Below are 17,717 nucleotides of genomic sequence, written 5' to 3' on the forward strand. Positions count from 1 at the left end.
TCTTGCCTGATTTTTGCAGCACGGGGAAGCCTTGCAGATCAGGGAAGGGGCCGTGGCTGGGTCTGAGGCCTGTGAAGGTGACATCTGGCAAAGAAGAGCCCCCTGCAGAGACAAATGTAGGGCCGAGCACTCCTCCGAAGGGTGCACTGGGATGTTCCAGGAGTGAATTTTTCCTATTGGTAAGCTAGGCCCCTTCAGTTAGTAGTCAGCCTTGGTTTTATTTTCTCGTTCACAAGAAAACAAGGAAATCCTAAGGAAAAATAAGATACATGAAAAACGGCAGGAGCAAAAGTGTAGCTTATATATAGGGACTTTGTACACACAGAAGAAGGCTCTTTTAGCTTTAGTCCCAATAAGAAGAGAAAAAAGAATAGTGAACATGTATTGAGCCCTTTTATTCTCTTCTGTTAATTAATTTTTTCACGTTCTCACAAAAGTCCTATACATAAGCCACTGCCATTACCCCTAGTTCGTAGATGAGGACTCTGAGACAGAGAGGTTGCCTAATTTTTCCAAGGTCACACAGCCTGTGAGCAGGATCTGAAGCCACACATATCCATCGTGCCCCAGCGCTGCTCAAGGCAGAAAGGAGAGAGATGCTGGTGCTGACTGTGGCCAGGAGAAGGCAGATTTCCTTCACCACTGTTTTCGTTCTGCCTTTCTGATGTCCGAGAATGGACTTTAAATTGTAAGGAGGAAAACAAACCCAATAAGGAAAGAACTAGACTTCAAGATGGGTGCAGAGTGTGGGCTGAACGGGAACTGAAGCCCCTTGATGAACTGCAATCCCAGATAAGGAAAGGACTTGTAGATTTCCTAGAGAGAGTGCAGAGTGGATAAAAACTGAAAGTCAGTACGTGTTCCCACTTATCTAAAAGGATCCAAAACCAGACTATTAACGGCATCTTTTCTGTATTCTGTATTGTGATTTTAAAATTGCCAACAACAGGGCGCCTGGCTGGCTCAGTAGGTAAAGCATGCAACTCTTGATCTTGGGGTGTGAGTTTGAGCTTCGCATTGGGTGTACAGATTACTTAAAAATAAAATCTTAAAAAATTAAAAAAAAATAGAATTGCAAATAACATAAGCCAATGTAAACAGCTTAAATAAAGTAGAGCGTATTGTAAGGACACAGAGCTGTGTTACAGAAGCCAGGGCAGGGATCTGCCAGGCCTCAGGTGAACCAGAATAGAATCAGATGCTTCCACTGTACATTTGCCTCTGAATTTTCTCGTGGCTGTGAACTTAGTGGTTCACGGAGTCCAGGTTGATGGCTCTTTTGAAGAGCCAGCCAGCCTGAGACCAGAGTCTCTGGGACCCAGTGATATATTCCCAGGTAAGGATTCTGGACTGATCAGTGGTGGGGAGGGGCCTGGGTAAATGGAGCTGCTCTAGCTACAGTGGCCGGGGAGGGGTTGTATATAGTGGCCAGTTCACAGGGAATTGGGCAAGGGGGGAACTGTATTTAGATGAGGGGGCGGTGTCTAAGCTGATAACCCAAATTTCTTGCCAAATTCCAGAACGAGTGTTTATAAATAGTTTTCCAAGGAACCAGACTCCTCTGAACCCCTTAAAAGACTTCATTTTCCTTTTGATAGACTTACTGAAGGGGTAGATACAGAGAATGTCATAGACATTATAATCACGATGATCTTGTGAAAAGCTGTAAGGGCACCGCCTTCATCTTCTTTGGCTTTGAGTGGCTGGTGCATAGAGCAGTACTGGTAAACAGTAGGTGCCCAATAATGGAAAAATGAATGAATGAGTGAATGAATGAACGGTGTTGCGTGCCAGCACGGTCCTATGAAGTCATGGCTGTTGAGAACACCTGTAGCCACAGAACACTGATCAATGGACCAGGGTCATCCTGGAGAGAGGGAACTTTGAAGTTGAGCTTCGGTGGGACAATTACATCAGTGATTTGGGGGAAGACGGACAAGCCATGCTCACAGAACTCTCAGATGACCTGAAGCTAGGAGAGTGAAATAGTCGCCTGAGGGCAGATGCAAGAGTTCCAAAGCACCCAAGATGCAGGAATGAAGGAAAAACCAATTCTCTGAAATTTCGCCAGGACTAATAGAAAGTTCTTCATGTGGTTAAAAATGATCAGTTACTCAAGGGATATGGGATACCTGGCTTTCATCAAGGTCAAACTCAGGGTGGTGTCTGCTTCTTGGGCTGCACTATGGGTATAATACCAAGATCAAGGGCATTTTGGTTGAAGAAAATGGGGCTGCTTAATCTGGTGAAGAAAGTTTTAAGGGCTGATGCAATGTCTTTCTTCCAACAGTGGAGGCGAGTGGACCGAGCGGAAGACAAAGAGTAACAAAGGCCTATCGCATCTGAAGGCAGTGAGCTCCCCCATAACGGTAGTAATGGCCTACATTTGTGCAGGGCTTTGCCATTCCCCATTCTCTTTCTTATTTTTTCCCCACGCAGCCTTCAGGCAGGTGATGACATGCTCTCATTATAGCTAGAGAAACTGTACGGCTACAGAAGGAATGTTTAAGTGACCTGCCCAAGGTTCCCAAGTGCCAAACCTAAGGCTGCACCCCTGATGTTCTGGCTTTCAGTGTGATGGACTCTTCAAGCTTCCTGTGGTCAAGGTGTTGAAAGAGAAGCCAGAAGACCATGGCAGGGATGCTGTAGAGGGGGGCTCTTCCACAGGAGGGAGAAGGGCTGAATTTAAGATCCCCAGCTCTAAGTGTGACGGTGACAATGCCCCGCGAAGGATCAGACTGCTGCGTACTGACTACGTTTGTCACTGTGCAGACGAGAGGTTGCAAGTGATCAACATTCTTACGTCCCCCCGTCAGCCACCTGGCAAACACCAGCATGGCTTGTGAGGGGAGTGTTCAGCGTGAGGGTTACGACAGTGCGTTGCCTGACTTGTGTGCCCTCCACCATTTTAAAATGAGTGATGTCATCTATTCAAAGGGGTGATTTAAGGAAATAGCTGCTTCTGCCTTTTGGAACCAGGTGTCTAGTACTCAAGGCTTTACTTCAAGTGTTATGGCTTCTGAATTAATTGCAAAAAATCAAGCTTTTTATTTATCTGAGACTGCCTAGTTGGTGGGAGTGGCAATCAGACAGACACATTTAGTGTGGGTTAAAAAGCACTGGGCAATGCGACAACTAAACGCAACGTATGATTCTTGACTCATACCAGAATCAGCAAACAAAACAAAACAGTTCTAAAAAAGTTATTGGGACAGTTGGGCAAATTTGAATATTGACTCTGTGTGTGTGTGTGTGTGTGTGTGTGTGAGAGAGAGAGAGAGAGAGAGAGAGAGAGAGAGAGGCAGAGGGAGGGAGAGGGAGGGAGAAGGAGGGAGATTATCGAATCAGTGTTAAATTCTTGAGTCCTGTAGGAGTGCGTTCTTTTTCTTAGGAGATTTCATGCTGAAGTACTTAGGGGTGAACTGTCCTGATGGTCAAACTTGACTTTCAGATGGCTCAGCAAAAACAACACAGAGAGAAGTGGGAGAGCAAATGTGGCAAAAATGTTAACAACTGATGAATCTCCCTGAAGGGCCCCTGGTGGTATTGATACTATTGTTGCAACTTTTCCGAAGGTTTGAATATTTTCAAGTGAAATTTGGGGCAAAAGTCATTAAGCCTGAAATAAAATAAAGGCAAATTTCAAGGAATGCTTCTACTGTCCTGTGAGCCTAAAAATGAAAAGTTCCAGTGGGTGGTAAATAGGCAAGTTGAGGCAAACCACATTACCTCTTGTCTTTTCTTAGCAATGTAAAGCCAGTAAGCTACAGAATAAAACAAAGGCTGTTTTGTGTGGTAGATGAACTCATTTATCAGCAGCATTCAGGCTGGAGAGGCAGAGGAAAAGATCTGGCTGTTTAAGTTTCTTTTCTCCACCCCTATTTCATGGCTCTGGTTAACCCTATAGTTACTCCCTGATGTTTATAAGAAGAGGGGGCAGCCCCACCTAAAACTCGAATATAGCCGGGATTCTAGCATGTTGCCACGCATAAAGCATCTTTGACATATAAGCCATCATTACTTTTGCTTTTCTGGCAAATACACCTAGTTTGAAGGAAGTACAGAATTTAAGAATCTATTTTTAAAATTAATTTAACATTGAAAATCAGATAATTTGCCAAAGAAAAGAAGTGATGTTACAAATAATTCATTACACATTCATCTAGGCAGTTAACAAAATACATTTTTCACATAAAAGTGTTGCTGGGAAGTGTTTGGGTTGCAAATGTGTCTTTTGGAAATTTATTAAATTTGTTAGAGACGCTTTTATGGACCCAGGAAAATTTTACACAAGGCCGGCCCAACCTGTTTGTCAATCTGGTGTGCCTCCTGAACCCCAACGAGTCCATGGGGCATGGGCGCAATAGTTGACCTGACCGGACTTAAAATCTGGGCTCCTTCATTGATTTACTCTTCGGCTCATCCCTAATATTAACTACTTGTGTTTTCTTGCTTTTTTTCCCTATCAGTCTGGCTAGCTTCATCAGTGTTATTGATTGTCTCAAAGAACCAGTTTTGATTTTTCTCTATTGTGTTTTCTGTTTCTGTTTTATTGATTTCCATCCTGATCTTTATTATTTTCATTTTTCTGCTTCCTTTGGATTTCATTTGCTCTTCTTTTTTCTAGTTTCTTAAGGTGGAAGTTGGGGTAATTAATTGGAAGCCTTCCTCCTTTTCTCATGAGGATGGTTAGTGTTATGATTACCCCCCAGTACTGTTTTAGCAGAATCCCACACATTTTGATATGTTGTATTTTCATATTAATTCAGTTCAAAATACTTTCTAATTGCCCTTTTGATTTCTTCTTAGGTTCTTGTGGTATTTAGAGATGTATGTTTAGTTTTCAAAAATTTGGGGATTTTCTAGAGATCTTTCTGTTATTGATTTCTGATTTAATTCCATTATGATGAGAGAACATCCTTTGTGTGACCTAACTCATTTCTGTTTCATGTTGTTAAGGTTGTTCAAGTGATCTTCGTCTTTACTGATTTTCTGTCTACTTTCTCTATCAATTCTTGAGAGCTGTGTTGAAATTTCTGACAATAATTGCCACTTGCCTCTATCTCTTTTTAATTCTATCAGTTCTTAGTTCCTCTATTCTATTCTATTCTATTCTATTCTATTCTATTCTAATGCTCTGTTATTATGTACAAAAAAAAAGCCTAGGAGTATGTCTTCTTGACCCCTTTATAATTATGAAATGAACTTTTTATCACGGGTAGTTTTCTTTGCCCTGAAATCTACTTTGCCCAATATTAATATAGCAACTCCAGCTATCTGTGTATTAGCTGGATTGGTATTAGTATAGTGTATCTTTTCCCATTCTTTTACTTTTAACCTATTTTTTAATTGAAAGTGGGTTTTTAAAAAAATTTTTTTAAAGATTTTATTTGTCAGAAAGAGAGAGAGCACAAATAGAGGGAGAAGCAGGCTCCCTGCTGAGCAAGGAGCCCAATGCAGGACTTGATCCCAACACCCTGGGATCATTACCTGAGCCATCCAGGCGTCCCGAAAGTGGGTTTTTTGTAGGCAGCATATGTTACAAAGTGTTACATTTTTATCTGATCTGACATTTGTCTCTTAATTGAGGTTTTAGTCCATTTACATTTTTTAAAAAGAGATTTTATTTATTTATTTGACAGAGAGAGAGCACAAGCAGGGAGCGGCCGGCAGAGGGAGAGGCAGGCTTCCCATGGAGCAGGGAGCCCCATGCGGGACTCGATCCCAGCACCCTGGGATCATGACCTGGGCTGAAGGCAGACACTTAACCGTCTGAGCCACCAGGTGCCCCTAGGCCATTTACATTTAATGTGATTATTGATATGGCTTGGTTTACTTCTAGTTGAGTGCTATTTTTTACTTATTTCACCTACTTTTTTACTTTTCTTCTTTTTCTGCCTTCACTTGGATAAAATGAGGTTTTTTTATGATTTCATTTTATCCCTGCTGGCTTATCAGCTGTAACTCCATTGCATTATTTTAGTGGCTGCTTTAGCGGGTATAGTGTCATTTTAACATATCACAGTCTGCCTTTGAGTGATATCATATCACTTGATGTATAGTATGAGAACCTTATGCTTCGGTCTCGCTTCCTTGTGCTACTGTTGTCATACATTTTACTTCTACATATGCTATAAAGCCACAATGTAGTGTTATTGTTTGCTTTAAACAGTTAATTATCCTTTAAAAATATTTAAGGAATAAGGAATAAAGTCTTCGTGTTTACCGGCGTAGTTATCATTTCCAGGGCTCTTCATTCTTTGTATAGACCCAGGCTTCCCTCCGGTATCGTTTTCCTTCTACCTGAAGGACTTCCTTCAACATTTTCAGAAAGATCTGTGGGTGATGAAATCTTTTATGTCTGGAAGTCTTTATTTTGCCATTGTTTTTGAAAAATATTTTTATTGGGTATAGAAATATAAGTTGAGTTTTTGTCTCTCAGTACTTTAAAGCTATTGCTTCAATGTCTTCTGGCTTATATTGTTTCTGACAAATTTTCTAGCAGCTTTATCTTTCTTCCTCTGTTCATATCTTCCCTCTCCACCCATGGCTGCTTTTGACATTTTTTTTCTTTATCACTGTATTTAAGCACTTTAATTATGATGTGCCTTAGTATGTTTTTCTTCAAGTTTCTTTTGTTCAGAGTTCATTGAGCTCCTTGGATCTGTGGGTTGATAGTCATCTTCAAGTTTGGAAAATATTCAACTATTATTTATTCAAATATTTTGCCATCTCCCCCCCCCCCCGCAACACACACACACACACACACACTCACACACACACTCCTTGAGAGAGACTTCAATTACATACAGTCGTCCCCCAGCTCAGTGATGCTCTGTTCACTTTGTTTCAGCCTTTTACAAAAAAATCAGTGTTTCATTTTAGATAGTTTCTATTGCTATATCTTCAAGTTCACTAATTTTTTCTTCTCTAATGTGTAATCTGCTGTCAATCCTGTTAGGAATATTTTTCAGACATTGTAATTTTCATTTCCAGAAATTTCCTTTTCATATTTTCCATGTTGCAACATAATATGTTCAGTCTTTAGCTCCTTGAACATATGGGATGTAGATTAATAACTTTTTTAAAAAAGATTAATAACTGTTTTCATGTCTTTGTCAACTAATTCTGTTACCTCTGTAATTTCTAAGTTGGTTTAGATTATTTTTCTTCTTACTATGGGTTGTATTTTCCTGCTTTTTTTGCATGCCTGGTAATTTTATATTAGATGCCAGATATGGTGGATTTTACCTTGTTGGGTGCTGATTCTATTTGTATTTCTATAAATATTCTTAAACTTTGTTTTAGCATGAGGTTGAGTTACTCGGAAATAGTTTGATCCCTTTGGGATTTGCTTTTAAGCTTTGTTAGGTGAGATCAGAGCTATGTTTAGTCTAGGGCTAATATTTCCCTACCACTGAGGCATTCTCAGTATTCTAGCCAATGCTCCCTTAATTATAAAGTTTTCCACTCTGGCTGATGCAAATAGGAACAGAGAGAGAGCACAAGAAGGGGGAGCGGCCGTTACTGGCTCTGTCTGAGCAATAATTTTTCTGTCTTTCTCCATAGTTCTTTGCCTAGCCTTAGGTAATTTCCTTGGATACATGCACTGATCAGTACTCAGAAGACTCTAGGAAGACCCTCCTCAACTCACTGCTCTTCTCCTTGCATAGGCAGCTCTCTCCTCCCCATTACCTTCCCTTTGCTGCCTTTGCTTCCATAGACTGCCGGCTCTGTCTCTCCAACTAAGGGAAGCCACTGCCTTCTACCTGGATTACCCTTCCCTGCATCATGTCTAGAAACTTCCTCAAGGTAGTTAGCCAAGGCAACCTAGGGATCACTGTCCTCTCTTGCCTGATATCCAATCTCTTGAAAGCCATTGTTTCATATATTTTGTCCATTTTTTCAGTTGTTTCAGGTGGGAAAATAAGTCTGTCATTCCATATTGGCCAAATGTGGAAGTCCACCATGACTTTCAATTGGGCAAATAAACATTTAATAACCCATAGTGCTTGAGGGATTTAATATTACTAATAATCGATTCCCTATTGTATGCCAGTTACTTTACATGTATTTTCATTTAATCTAGTGTTTATGAGTATTAACAAGCTCTCCAACTGATGGAGTTAGTAACATGAAACGCATACTCTGCCTTGTTCTAGGAATAATAGACTTCATTTGTTTACTTTATCTGTCATCAGTAAGCATTTCTTTAGCACCTACTAGATGTGACATAAGTATAAATAAGTCAGAGTTCCCCATTGAAGATCTTAAATTTGGCCATTAGATGTAGACATGTAAATAGATTTTTCTTTTTCTTCAGATTTATTTATTTATTTTAGAGAGAGAGAGAGAGAGAGCAGGGGGAGAGGCAGAGGGAGAGAGAGAAAGAGAGAATCCTCAGCAGACTCCCTGCCGAGCGTGGAGCCTGATCCAGGGCTCAATTGCAGGACCCCGAGATCATGTCCTGAGCTGAAATCCAGAGCTGGCCACTTAACTGACTGAGTCATCCAGGTGCCCTGTAAATAGATTTTTCAATATCATATGGTAAGTGCAATGATAAAAGTACAAATAGGGTGCTTTAGGACCTCAGAGAAGGGTCACCCAGCTGAGGGGCGTATGGGAAAGTCGTGATAGATAACGGGTGTCTTAAAGGATGAGTGGCAGGTCATTAAGAAAATAAGAGGATAAATATATTCCAAAGCAGGGAGACTTAAAACAATATGACACACAGGGGAGTTGAAAGCAATATGCAGGAGGCCAGGGATGGCCACCAATGAGGATGAGAGGTAGGCAGAGTTAGGTCAGGGAGGGCCTTGGATGCCACACTAAGGAGGTGAGATGATTCTGGAAGCAACGAGAAATCACGGTGAGGCTTTTAACAGGTGAGTGAACAGGCTGCACTGGGGGGGGTGCATTGCAGGAACAACACTTCCAATTCCCAGCAGAAAAACTAAGATCTTATGGAAAGAGTCCACATTGGAGGAGTTGCTAATATGACATTGAGAAGTGATAATAGGGATGGGGAGGAAGACACTGGGTCGAGAAACATTTAGGGGATACTTTATATCGAATTTGGTGACCAACCAAAGTGGGGGGTGGGGGTGGGGAGTGGATTCCTGGTTTGGACAGGAGGTAGCATCCTGAACTGAGATAGGAAATTTAAAAAGAGAAAGGATAGGACTAGGGGCCAAAAAATAAGTTCAGTTCTGGATGGTGCAATGGAAATATTTTGCAGACTCTGCATCTGTCCTTGCTTATGACAGAATATACTGAAATAAATCATTTCAGTAAGTAAGATTACTTAAGATTACATCTTACTCACTTGCTTAAGTCAAAGTCAGATGGCAGGACCATGTCTTATTTGTTCCTGTGTCCTCAGAGCTGGCTCCCCTGCCTGGGGCCTTGGGAGAGGCTGGCCCCGAAGCAGAGGTGGCGGGAAAGCCACCAATGGATGAGATCACACAGGGAGACACAGCAGAGACCGAGAAGAGCAGTGACACACAAGAAAAAGATGTTCACGCCTTACGGTGAGAATTTGAGAAACGTGTGATCTGGTGGCCTCACATGGTCATGTGGCTCGTCCACCGGCCCTGTGAAATACCATCTAGATGCCGTCCTGCTATATTCTGTCGGTGGTTTGGGTTTTTGGTAAGTCATTGCCTTTGTGTATTTTTCATGTTAACACAAAGGCTCTCAGTGATTATACAGAAATCATTTTGATCTATCACTTGACTAACTTTGCTTGGAAGAAAAGTTCTAATAAGTGGGTGGGGGTGTGGGTAGGGGGTAGAGCATGGTTAACACAGAGGCAGAAAGCTATTAGAAGGGTTTGGGGTGTGGATGTAGTTCTACCTTCTGGGGCAATGGGAACTAAGTCAGATTTTGAAATTACAATGACTGTAGGGAAAAGATTATATAGGTCAATGTTCTATTGTAGAAATACATCTACTCTGCTTAAAGTAAGAGCTAGAACTGAATTATTTTCATGAATATGCAATCTACCTAACAGAAGTCCAAATTTTCTGGTATTCATATGTATTAAGAGACCACATATTTGAGAATAACTTTAGGACAACAATATTTCAAATAATACAATATCATATCAAATAAAGAGCAATAATGGATGAAATATTTAAATTTTAGGGCCACCAGCAACCCACCACTTCCTCTTGTTGCCCATTACTATTAATGACACAAACCTGCTGCATCAAATAGATCACTCAAGTTGCAGCCCTTTAAATGATCCTTTAAGGCCTCCGCAGGCTGGATTTAATCAACTGTCCCTACTGGTCTTTCTTCTTTTCCAACTAATGTGATGTGTCTTCGACAAGGATTTGGTCTTTAAATTCCGGAAGAGTCTTTTTGAGTCAAGTTCCAGAGTTTGAATGGAATGCACAGTAAGTGTTTCTCTGGCTTTTTTCAGTCCTGTTAGTCAACAGGAGATGTTTAACACCTGTACTGTCCGTTCCTTATTCTGACAAGCACAATCTGATAGATGAAATACTGGGTTTCACACTCACGGTGAAGGAGAGACAGAAACCAGGAGTGGGGAGGAGGGGGGGGGAACCCTGGAGTCATGGGAACTACAGTAGGATTGAGCTCTCTGAACCTAACATAGGTCAAAGCATGTGCAAAGGAGTTTTGTGGTAAATGGTTAGGGTTGTAGATTTACATACTTTTCAAATTAAGGTCTAAGATCATCACTTCAATTTCGAAGAAACTCACACTAATTAAAATTTATGGGAAAAAGGAGATTCCTGCACACCTGTAGGAAGCTATTGTATAGGTGGTAGATTTCCGTACGATTACGATTTCCTGTATTGTAACTTTTCTGTTCATTTAAGCCTCTGGTAGCTTTTTCAGAGGAGGTGGAAGAATTCTGTAGCTTGTGGACTATTTCCACAGGATCAGGCAGTTCTCTAATTAGGAAAGGATGAGAGCCCTTAGGTTAAATTTCAGTTAGGCATTTCCCCGCCCCCTCTACCTCCATTTGAAGTGTTCAATCTGGTTTCAAAAGAATAGAAGCCAATGACTGTTTAATAAACATCAATGAAGTAATAAAAAGGCACATCACAAAAGCACCCCTGGAGGATTTTCATCTACTATTCTTAGCCTGGATAGACAAAGCACAGCGAGTGACATTACCGAGTATTTTCCAAACTTGCCTGGTCAAGGCATCACCTGTAGTGGGCACTGTTAAACTACAGACTCCCAGGCTCTTAGAGATTGAGATTCAGGATATCTGTGGGGACAGGGGGTGAAGTGGGTGGGGAGTAAACTGGAACCTGTAACCTTAACAGGTGCCTTTTGTGTGTCTTAAGAATGGGCAAGTTTGGGGGCACCTGGGTGGCTCAGTCGGTTAAGCTCAGGTCATGATCCCAGGGTCCCTGCTCAGAGGGGAGTCTGCTTCTCTCTCTCCCTCTGCCCTTCTCCTGCTCGTGCTCTCTCTTTCTGTCTCAAATAAATAAAATCTTAAAAAAAAAAAAGAACAGGCAAGTCTGGGGAACCCTGATATAACCAATGTAAACTTTTACCAAGAAGAGCTGCTTGGCAGTTACAAATCCAGAGACGCTGTGTCTTCTGTTCAGTAATTCCTCATCTATAGGGTTTATCTAGGGTTTAGTCATTCCGAATCTATAACCAGTAAATCACTGCAGTGACATTTTTGTCTAGTGGCTTTATAATGAAGCACACTGAACTTGCCAAGGACGGAGCAAAATATTTTTTTGCATGAGTTAGAAAACCAGAGAGTTGAGTCCAAGGCATTAATCAAATACGGGTGTGTGTGTGTACGTGTGCGTGTACACATGGTTCCAAGTTTCTAGTGGACTTTGGCAAAATCTTTTGACGTACCAATGTTCTCATCTGCAAAACTGGGATAATAATGCCAACTTCATAGGGTTTCTATGAGGATTGAAGGGAAGAACATCCATAAAGCCCTAGCACAGAGTAAGCATTTAATGAAAGCTTCTTATTGCTCCTGTCAGTTATATACTAGGATTTCAATCTTTATGATCAAATGGTACTCTCACTACAAGTTTGCCTTAAATTTTCCTATTTTTTAAATAAGTTATGTCCTCAAACAACTTAGTTCTGGTGCCATCACATGCGGTTTTACCCAAATGGAATTTTTCTAGAATGTCTAAAACTGTTTTATTATTTCATAATTCTCAGAGCTACAAACGCTGCAGATGTCTTATTTGATCTGTGCACTTGAAAAAAATGAATTAGTTCTAACATTCACACATCTAGAGACGACACAAAAATCTAGATTTCCAGGGAAAAATGAGATGTTTCAGTATACAGGACCCTTGTTCTCCTAATTTATGCGACTCACCTGGCCCTTGTAGGCAGCTGAGTTTTTACCTCTAAACCCAGGATGATGTCTTATTTCTCAGACATCTGTGGATTGTCAGTTCTTAGCCTGGTTAGTAGGTCATGAATCGATGAATGGGAGAAACAGCAAGTTAACTGCCCCTCACACCAACAGACTGTTTCAGCCTGTCCAGCCTGCAGACCCCCAGCTGAATATCCACAGAGCCCAGTTTCCATGATTCCCCAAAAGCTCCTGAACACAGTCCATCCCCCAGCCCGGCACCCGAGACCAACCTCTACTCTAGTCCAATTCCACCTTCCTTTTCCAGCCATGTTTCTTCCCCAACTAACCCAGCCGCATCCCACACCATTCTCTGAACCTGCCTTCTGCAGCTCAAGAGCCTCTGCCCTCCTCTATACCCCTTCCTGGTGAAAGCCTCCCCATCTTCCAAGTGCCACATTGGTAGTCGTTGGTTTGTAAATAGGAAGTGACACATATCCAATATATAGTGCCTCGTAGTGAGCTAAGTATATGCCCTAATTCTGCTGCGTGATGTGCAGGCATCTGCCACCCCCCAGCACCCCATGGCAGAAACCATGTCACAGTCATCCTACTAGCACCAGCATCCCTTATAACACGTCCCCAACGTGTTGTAAGGGATGCTCACAATATCTAAATACAGGAACACATTTCCATTTTAAGGAGAAAATGCTGCTAAGTAAAAATCTCCTTTCTTCCTCATCCTACTACAACATAAAAACTCACCTTTTCTCAACTAGTTTGTTTTGGCCCCCCTTACAAAGCTTAACTGAACATAAACCTTTATCATATCATTTACCTGATGTCTGAGAATATTAATTTTTTTAATGAGAAAGAGGGATTATACAACCTCCATTGTGGTCATAAAGATTCAATGACCTAAGTGCAGAAAAAGTGCTTAGCATAGTGCCTGGCATTGAGCGAACATTAAGGGCATGGCTATTATTACTGTGTAGAAACTCACCTAATATTTAGGAACCAGGTTAGAAGTGGGTCATTTCATTCTATTTTTCTAAGATACTTCTTGGAAAAGAGCAGGTCAAAGAATATAGTTTGTGTGCCTTAGACTAAAGAAATATATTTTGCTCAAAAAAATTAAAACATTATTTAAAATGCCAGTGGATCAGGAAATAGTAGCTTTTTTTTTTTTAAATACACTTTTATAACCAGCAAGGTAATGATTGATTCGGGAAAAGATTACCAATGAATGTTCAAACTGGTGGGCAAAAGTGTGTTGAACAGGATATTTACGGTCCCACAATTTCATCCCATCGATTACTTATTAATCCCACAGGGAAAAAGCTACTTTTACATTGGAGAAATTTGGTGGATGTCACTTCAACTAAGTGGTCAAAATTATCATCACAAAAGAAAAACCACAACCCACATGCATTAAGATTTATAAAAGCCAGAAATAAGGCAAAAACAAGGAATAGAAATTAAAAAAAAATTACTGTCATCATTATGGGCCAAATGGATCCTTGTGAAGTGATGTAATAAGGACCTAATATCACCTATACAGTATTCTTGCACAGAAAAAAAAAAAAAAACCTGATTCTAGAGACCAACCAGACAAATTCAGAGACATTAATAAATATAGCACATAGGCCTTGCTTGATCAGATCCTCTTTCTGGAAAATAAGCACAGCCATAAAGATCCTTATTGGGCTGACGAGTGAAGTTTGAATGTGCACTGCATATTGGGTAATAAAAATAGGGCAAAATACAATTGTGACTCAGTTATATTTTGAATGACCATCTCTTTGCTGAAGATTCTGGGAATCTACGCCAGAAGGCCTCACAGTGTGAAAATTACATGTGCTATGTTTGCTGCATTGGATTGGATTAGAGGTTTTGTACAAAGAATGGGCAGCTGGGCTGTATTTGTATAAATGGGCCTAAAAACTGAGAAGACAGTGGTTGCTGATAATGCACATCATTCTGTGCAGCTGTGTGGGGACAATGCTAACTGCCCAGAGAGTGCTGGGCAAATGTTACTGCCAGGGTGCTTGCTTTATTTCAAGATTTTAGAAACTTTGGCCTAACGAGAATGGATTCCTAGGAAAATCGGAGAGCAATTTCATTGTCTTTCCGGTCCAGCAGGGATGAGCAGGCGGCTGGTGGGAGCAGATCTGGCCATCTTATCTGAGACTGTGCTGTATTAGCCCCAACTACGGGGAAATCAAACAACCATGGGGAAGACTGGCTGGCAGTCTTAGAGTCATTCAGTGTTTGGGCCTCTGTGTTTCAGGGGGTGATAGGAGCCATTAACAGCTTACTTTTAGTTTTAGAAGCCAGAGATATTTTCATTACTAGGGTCCTCAGGCACAGAAATTTTAATTTAAAAAAAGAAAGGAAGTTCAGGATGGAAATCACCTATCACTACAGGAACGTCTCTGCAGCAGAAACACATTATAGTTTACCTGTCAATCTTACCATCATGCCGGGTTTACTGTGAGTATCTGGAATGAGGGAGAGGAAGTAGGGAAGGGAGGTGATGGTGGGGTTCACGGAGGAGCCCCTGGAATCACTAATACCTCGGAAAAGCTGAAGGCTTAATTCCAAAGTGGTACTGAAGCTTCAGGTTTCTTTACCTCTGGGGCTAATAAGAGAGCGACCATTCTGGCTCTTAGATTTTTCCCTCCTTCTTCCAAAGCCACAATGCCATACTTTTGGGATTTTTTTGGACAGGTGTTATGGTAGATTCAAGTTGGCTACAAGTCCTTTGTCACTCTCCCCAGCAGGAGGTAGATTTTATTTTCCCTCCCTTTGAATCTGGGCTGGCTCTGTATCTCCTGAGCCAACAGACTGCCCCAGAAGTGCACTGAGCAGTTTCCGCCCTGGCCTTTCAGAGCATGGCGGCTTCTGCTTCCTTCCTCTTGGAACGCTTATGCCGGGGACACTCCCCCTTATAACTCGGCTCCCGAGCTGGGACGGGGCCAGACCACACAGAGAGGCCCTAAGCCAGTATGGATTGGCAGCCCATGGGAAAGCCATGTAGGACATCACAGCCCAACCTTGCCACAGAAGCAGGCCAGCAAAGGCCAGGCCACTCAGGAGAACCACAGAATCATGAGAGAGAATAAAATGTTGTCTTAAGCTGCTAAGTTCTGGCGTGGTTTGCCCTGCAGCGACAGATAACTAAAATTTATAAAAGAAAAGTTCTCAAGAAGGAAGATTATCTTGCTAACCAGCAAAGAGTAGCAAAGCACAGGTCAGGACACGTGCTGAGTGGGAACGGAACCGTTTAGAACACGTGATCACATTCTTGTCCTTTTGCGGGTTTGACCTCAAAACTGGCGTCGGCTCTGAGGGCCTCTGTCTGATGTTCAACACAGAAAACTCAGAAAAAGAAAAAAAAAATCTCATTTTAATATAGCCTCATCCCCACACGTGTGTTTCACACAGACCTTATTTTTTAAAGAGTTTATTGTATTTAATACATTATAAAATTTGAAAAATTGTAGGAAAGCAGCAGACTCAAACTGGAGCAACTCTAACAAGTAATAATTCTGGCCCCTTTGCAAAACTGATCAGTTTAAAAACAAAGTAATGTTCACATCTGTGAAGGCGGACGAAAAAGTGTGACTTCTGTACAAACTACATTTAAAATTTCATGTCTAATGTCTTTCGAATGCAGTGTGCTCATGAGGGTTTTTCTGAAGTCCTGCCCGGTCCCGCTTAAAAGAGAGGACATGAAGCCTCCGTATGCAAATAAACTCCATTCAAGGTGTTTTGTGTTTAAAAAAAAAAAAAAAAAAAGGAAAAAGATGAAAAGGAAACAATGGATGGCTGTTGGCAATGGAAACCGTAAGGAGATGCGTCCTCACTGCTCATGGCTTGTACATTGGTCGGGGGCCTCGGGAGGCCCGGGACACCTCACGGCCATCACAGCACCAACTGTAGCTACCACCTTTTTAAAACTTTTTTTTTTCCTTTTTTTGCATTTCCTACCTTTTGACATATATATATATTTATATATATTTTTTTACACCTTGAGGATATCACTATTCCAATTGTTCCCATATGAATACAGGTGTGGTCTCTATTGGATATAAATGTGTCTTTTTATTCAATTTTAGGTCCAGGACTTGGTTTGCTGTCCCAACTGCACATAAATGTCCCTTTTTTTGTTTGTGTTACTTGTTGCGTACGGTTTTCTTTTTTCCTTTTTGCATAAGAAATCTGTCCATTTAGTCCAGAGGCTCCTGCTTTATCCGGATAACGGAGGGCACACGGGGTGTCCGCCTCAGCTCCCGCCGCAGGACGTACTCACTGAACTGAGACGAGTCTACTCCTCCTCCACAGGAGCCCACGATTTCAAATCCCCTCTGCTGCAACCTCTCGAGGACCTGCACGGGGCCAAGACAAGCATCCTGGTTAGCGGGGAGATGGGTCCTCTGGCCACACACACAGCCCAAAGAAGTGTCCTGAAGTTTGAGATCTTGTGCAGCCCGGGTCACTCTTACCCGACCCCCAAGTCTCTTGAGTTGCTGCTTTTGGTGGAAGACCCTGGACGGAAGGGCAGGAGGGAGGGAGCATCGTTTCCAAGACTTCAGATGCGCCTTTCCATGCCTGCCATACACGGGCCAGCTCATTTAATGGTTACGACCACCCGGCAGTATGGGTGGTCAGCCCATTTCATACATGGGGAAACTGAGGCTCCCAGCACGTCAGTGATGGGATTGGGTTTCCAACTCAGGTCTGTCTGGCCTCAGATGCCACATTTCTTGCAACGTGCAACACTACCTTCTCTGCAAAAAGAGAGGGTTCACATTTCAAATCTCATCACTAAAATATCGTCAAGGAGATGATAAATGATATGGCCACACGCTGATTTTATCTGAATTTACTCAGCCAGTGATTCATTCTCAACTCATTCACCCTCAGCTCTGCCCCTGTTGAAGGCTGCCAGTACGAACTTAATATATTTCAGTTTGGAAGACCGATATCATTTCAGTAGCAGAACCAACGGACTGCTGAAGACAGTCAAGGTTTATCCACAGGTTTTCAAGTTTATGGCGTCTGAAATAGATTTATTGCCCTGTGTGCATTCAGAGAGGCAAGCATAAATGCAACGGTTAAATATTGGAAAACACACCCAAAATAAAGATATTCTAAACTTCTCATGTAATAATCACTTCTCATAATCTCTTCAATTTTGAAATCAAATACCTAATGCCAGAAAGATCCCTGGGTCAGTCACCTACAGGTCTGACAGCCTTAAATGCAGGAAACAACTCCTACACTCTTAGATAGGCAAAAATACAGAAAATTGATCTAGAGCATCGTTTCCCTAGAAATCCAACAGACACTGGACTTGCAAATGTTCCCTGGGCTTCTGGGTAAAATTAAATTG

At 41.7% G+C, this 17,717-nt stretch overlaps 1 protein-coding gene across 5 annotated transcripts in view; it reads right to left on the minus strand.

Annotated features, from left to right (window-relative positions):
* Positions 1–16,406: 16,406 nt before the first annotated feature.
* Positions 16,407–17,717, minus strand: part of KCTD1 (potassium channel tetramerization domain containing 1) — a 175,758-nt gene continuing 174,447 nt past the window's right edge. For all 5 annotated transcript variants that reach the window (XM_027577072.1, XM_027577076.2, XM_027577073.1 and 2 more), the window contains exon 5: positions 16,407–16,710. In XM_027577072.1, coding sequence (XP_027432873.1) covers positions 16,552–16,710 — 159 coding nt within the window. In that variant the 3' untranslated portion in view covers positions 16,407–16,551. The remainder of the gene's footprint in view (positions 16,711–17,717) is intronic.

This window comes from Zalophus californianus, chromosome 14, assembly GCF_009762305.2.
Source record: "Zalophus californianus isolate mZalCal1 chromosome 14, mZalCal1.pri.v2, whole genome shotgun sequence".
NCBI lineage: Eukaryota > Metazoa > Chordata > Mammalia > Carnivora > Otariidae > Zalophus > Zalophus californianus.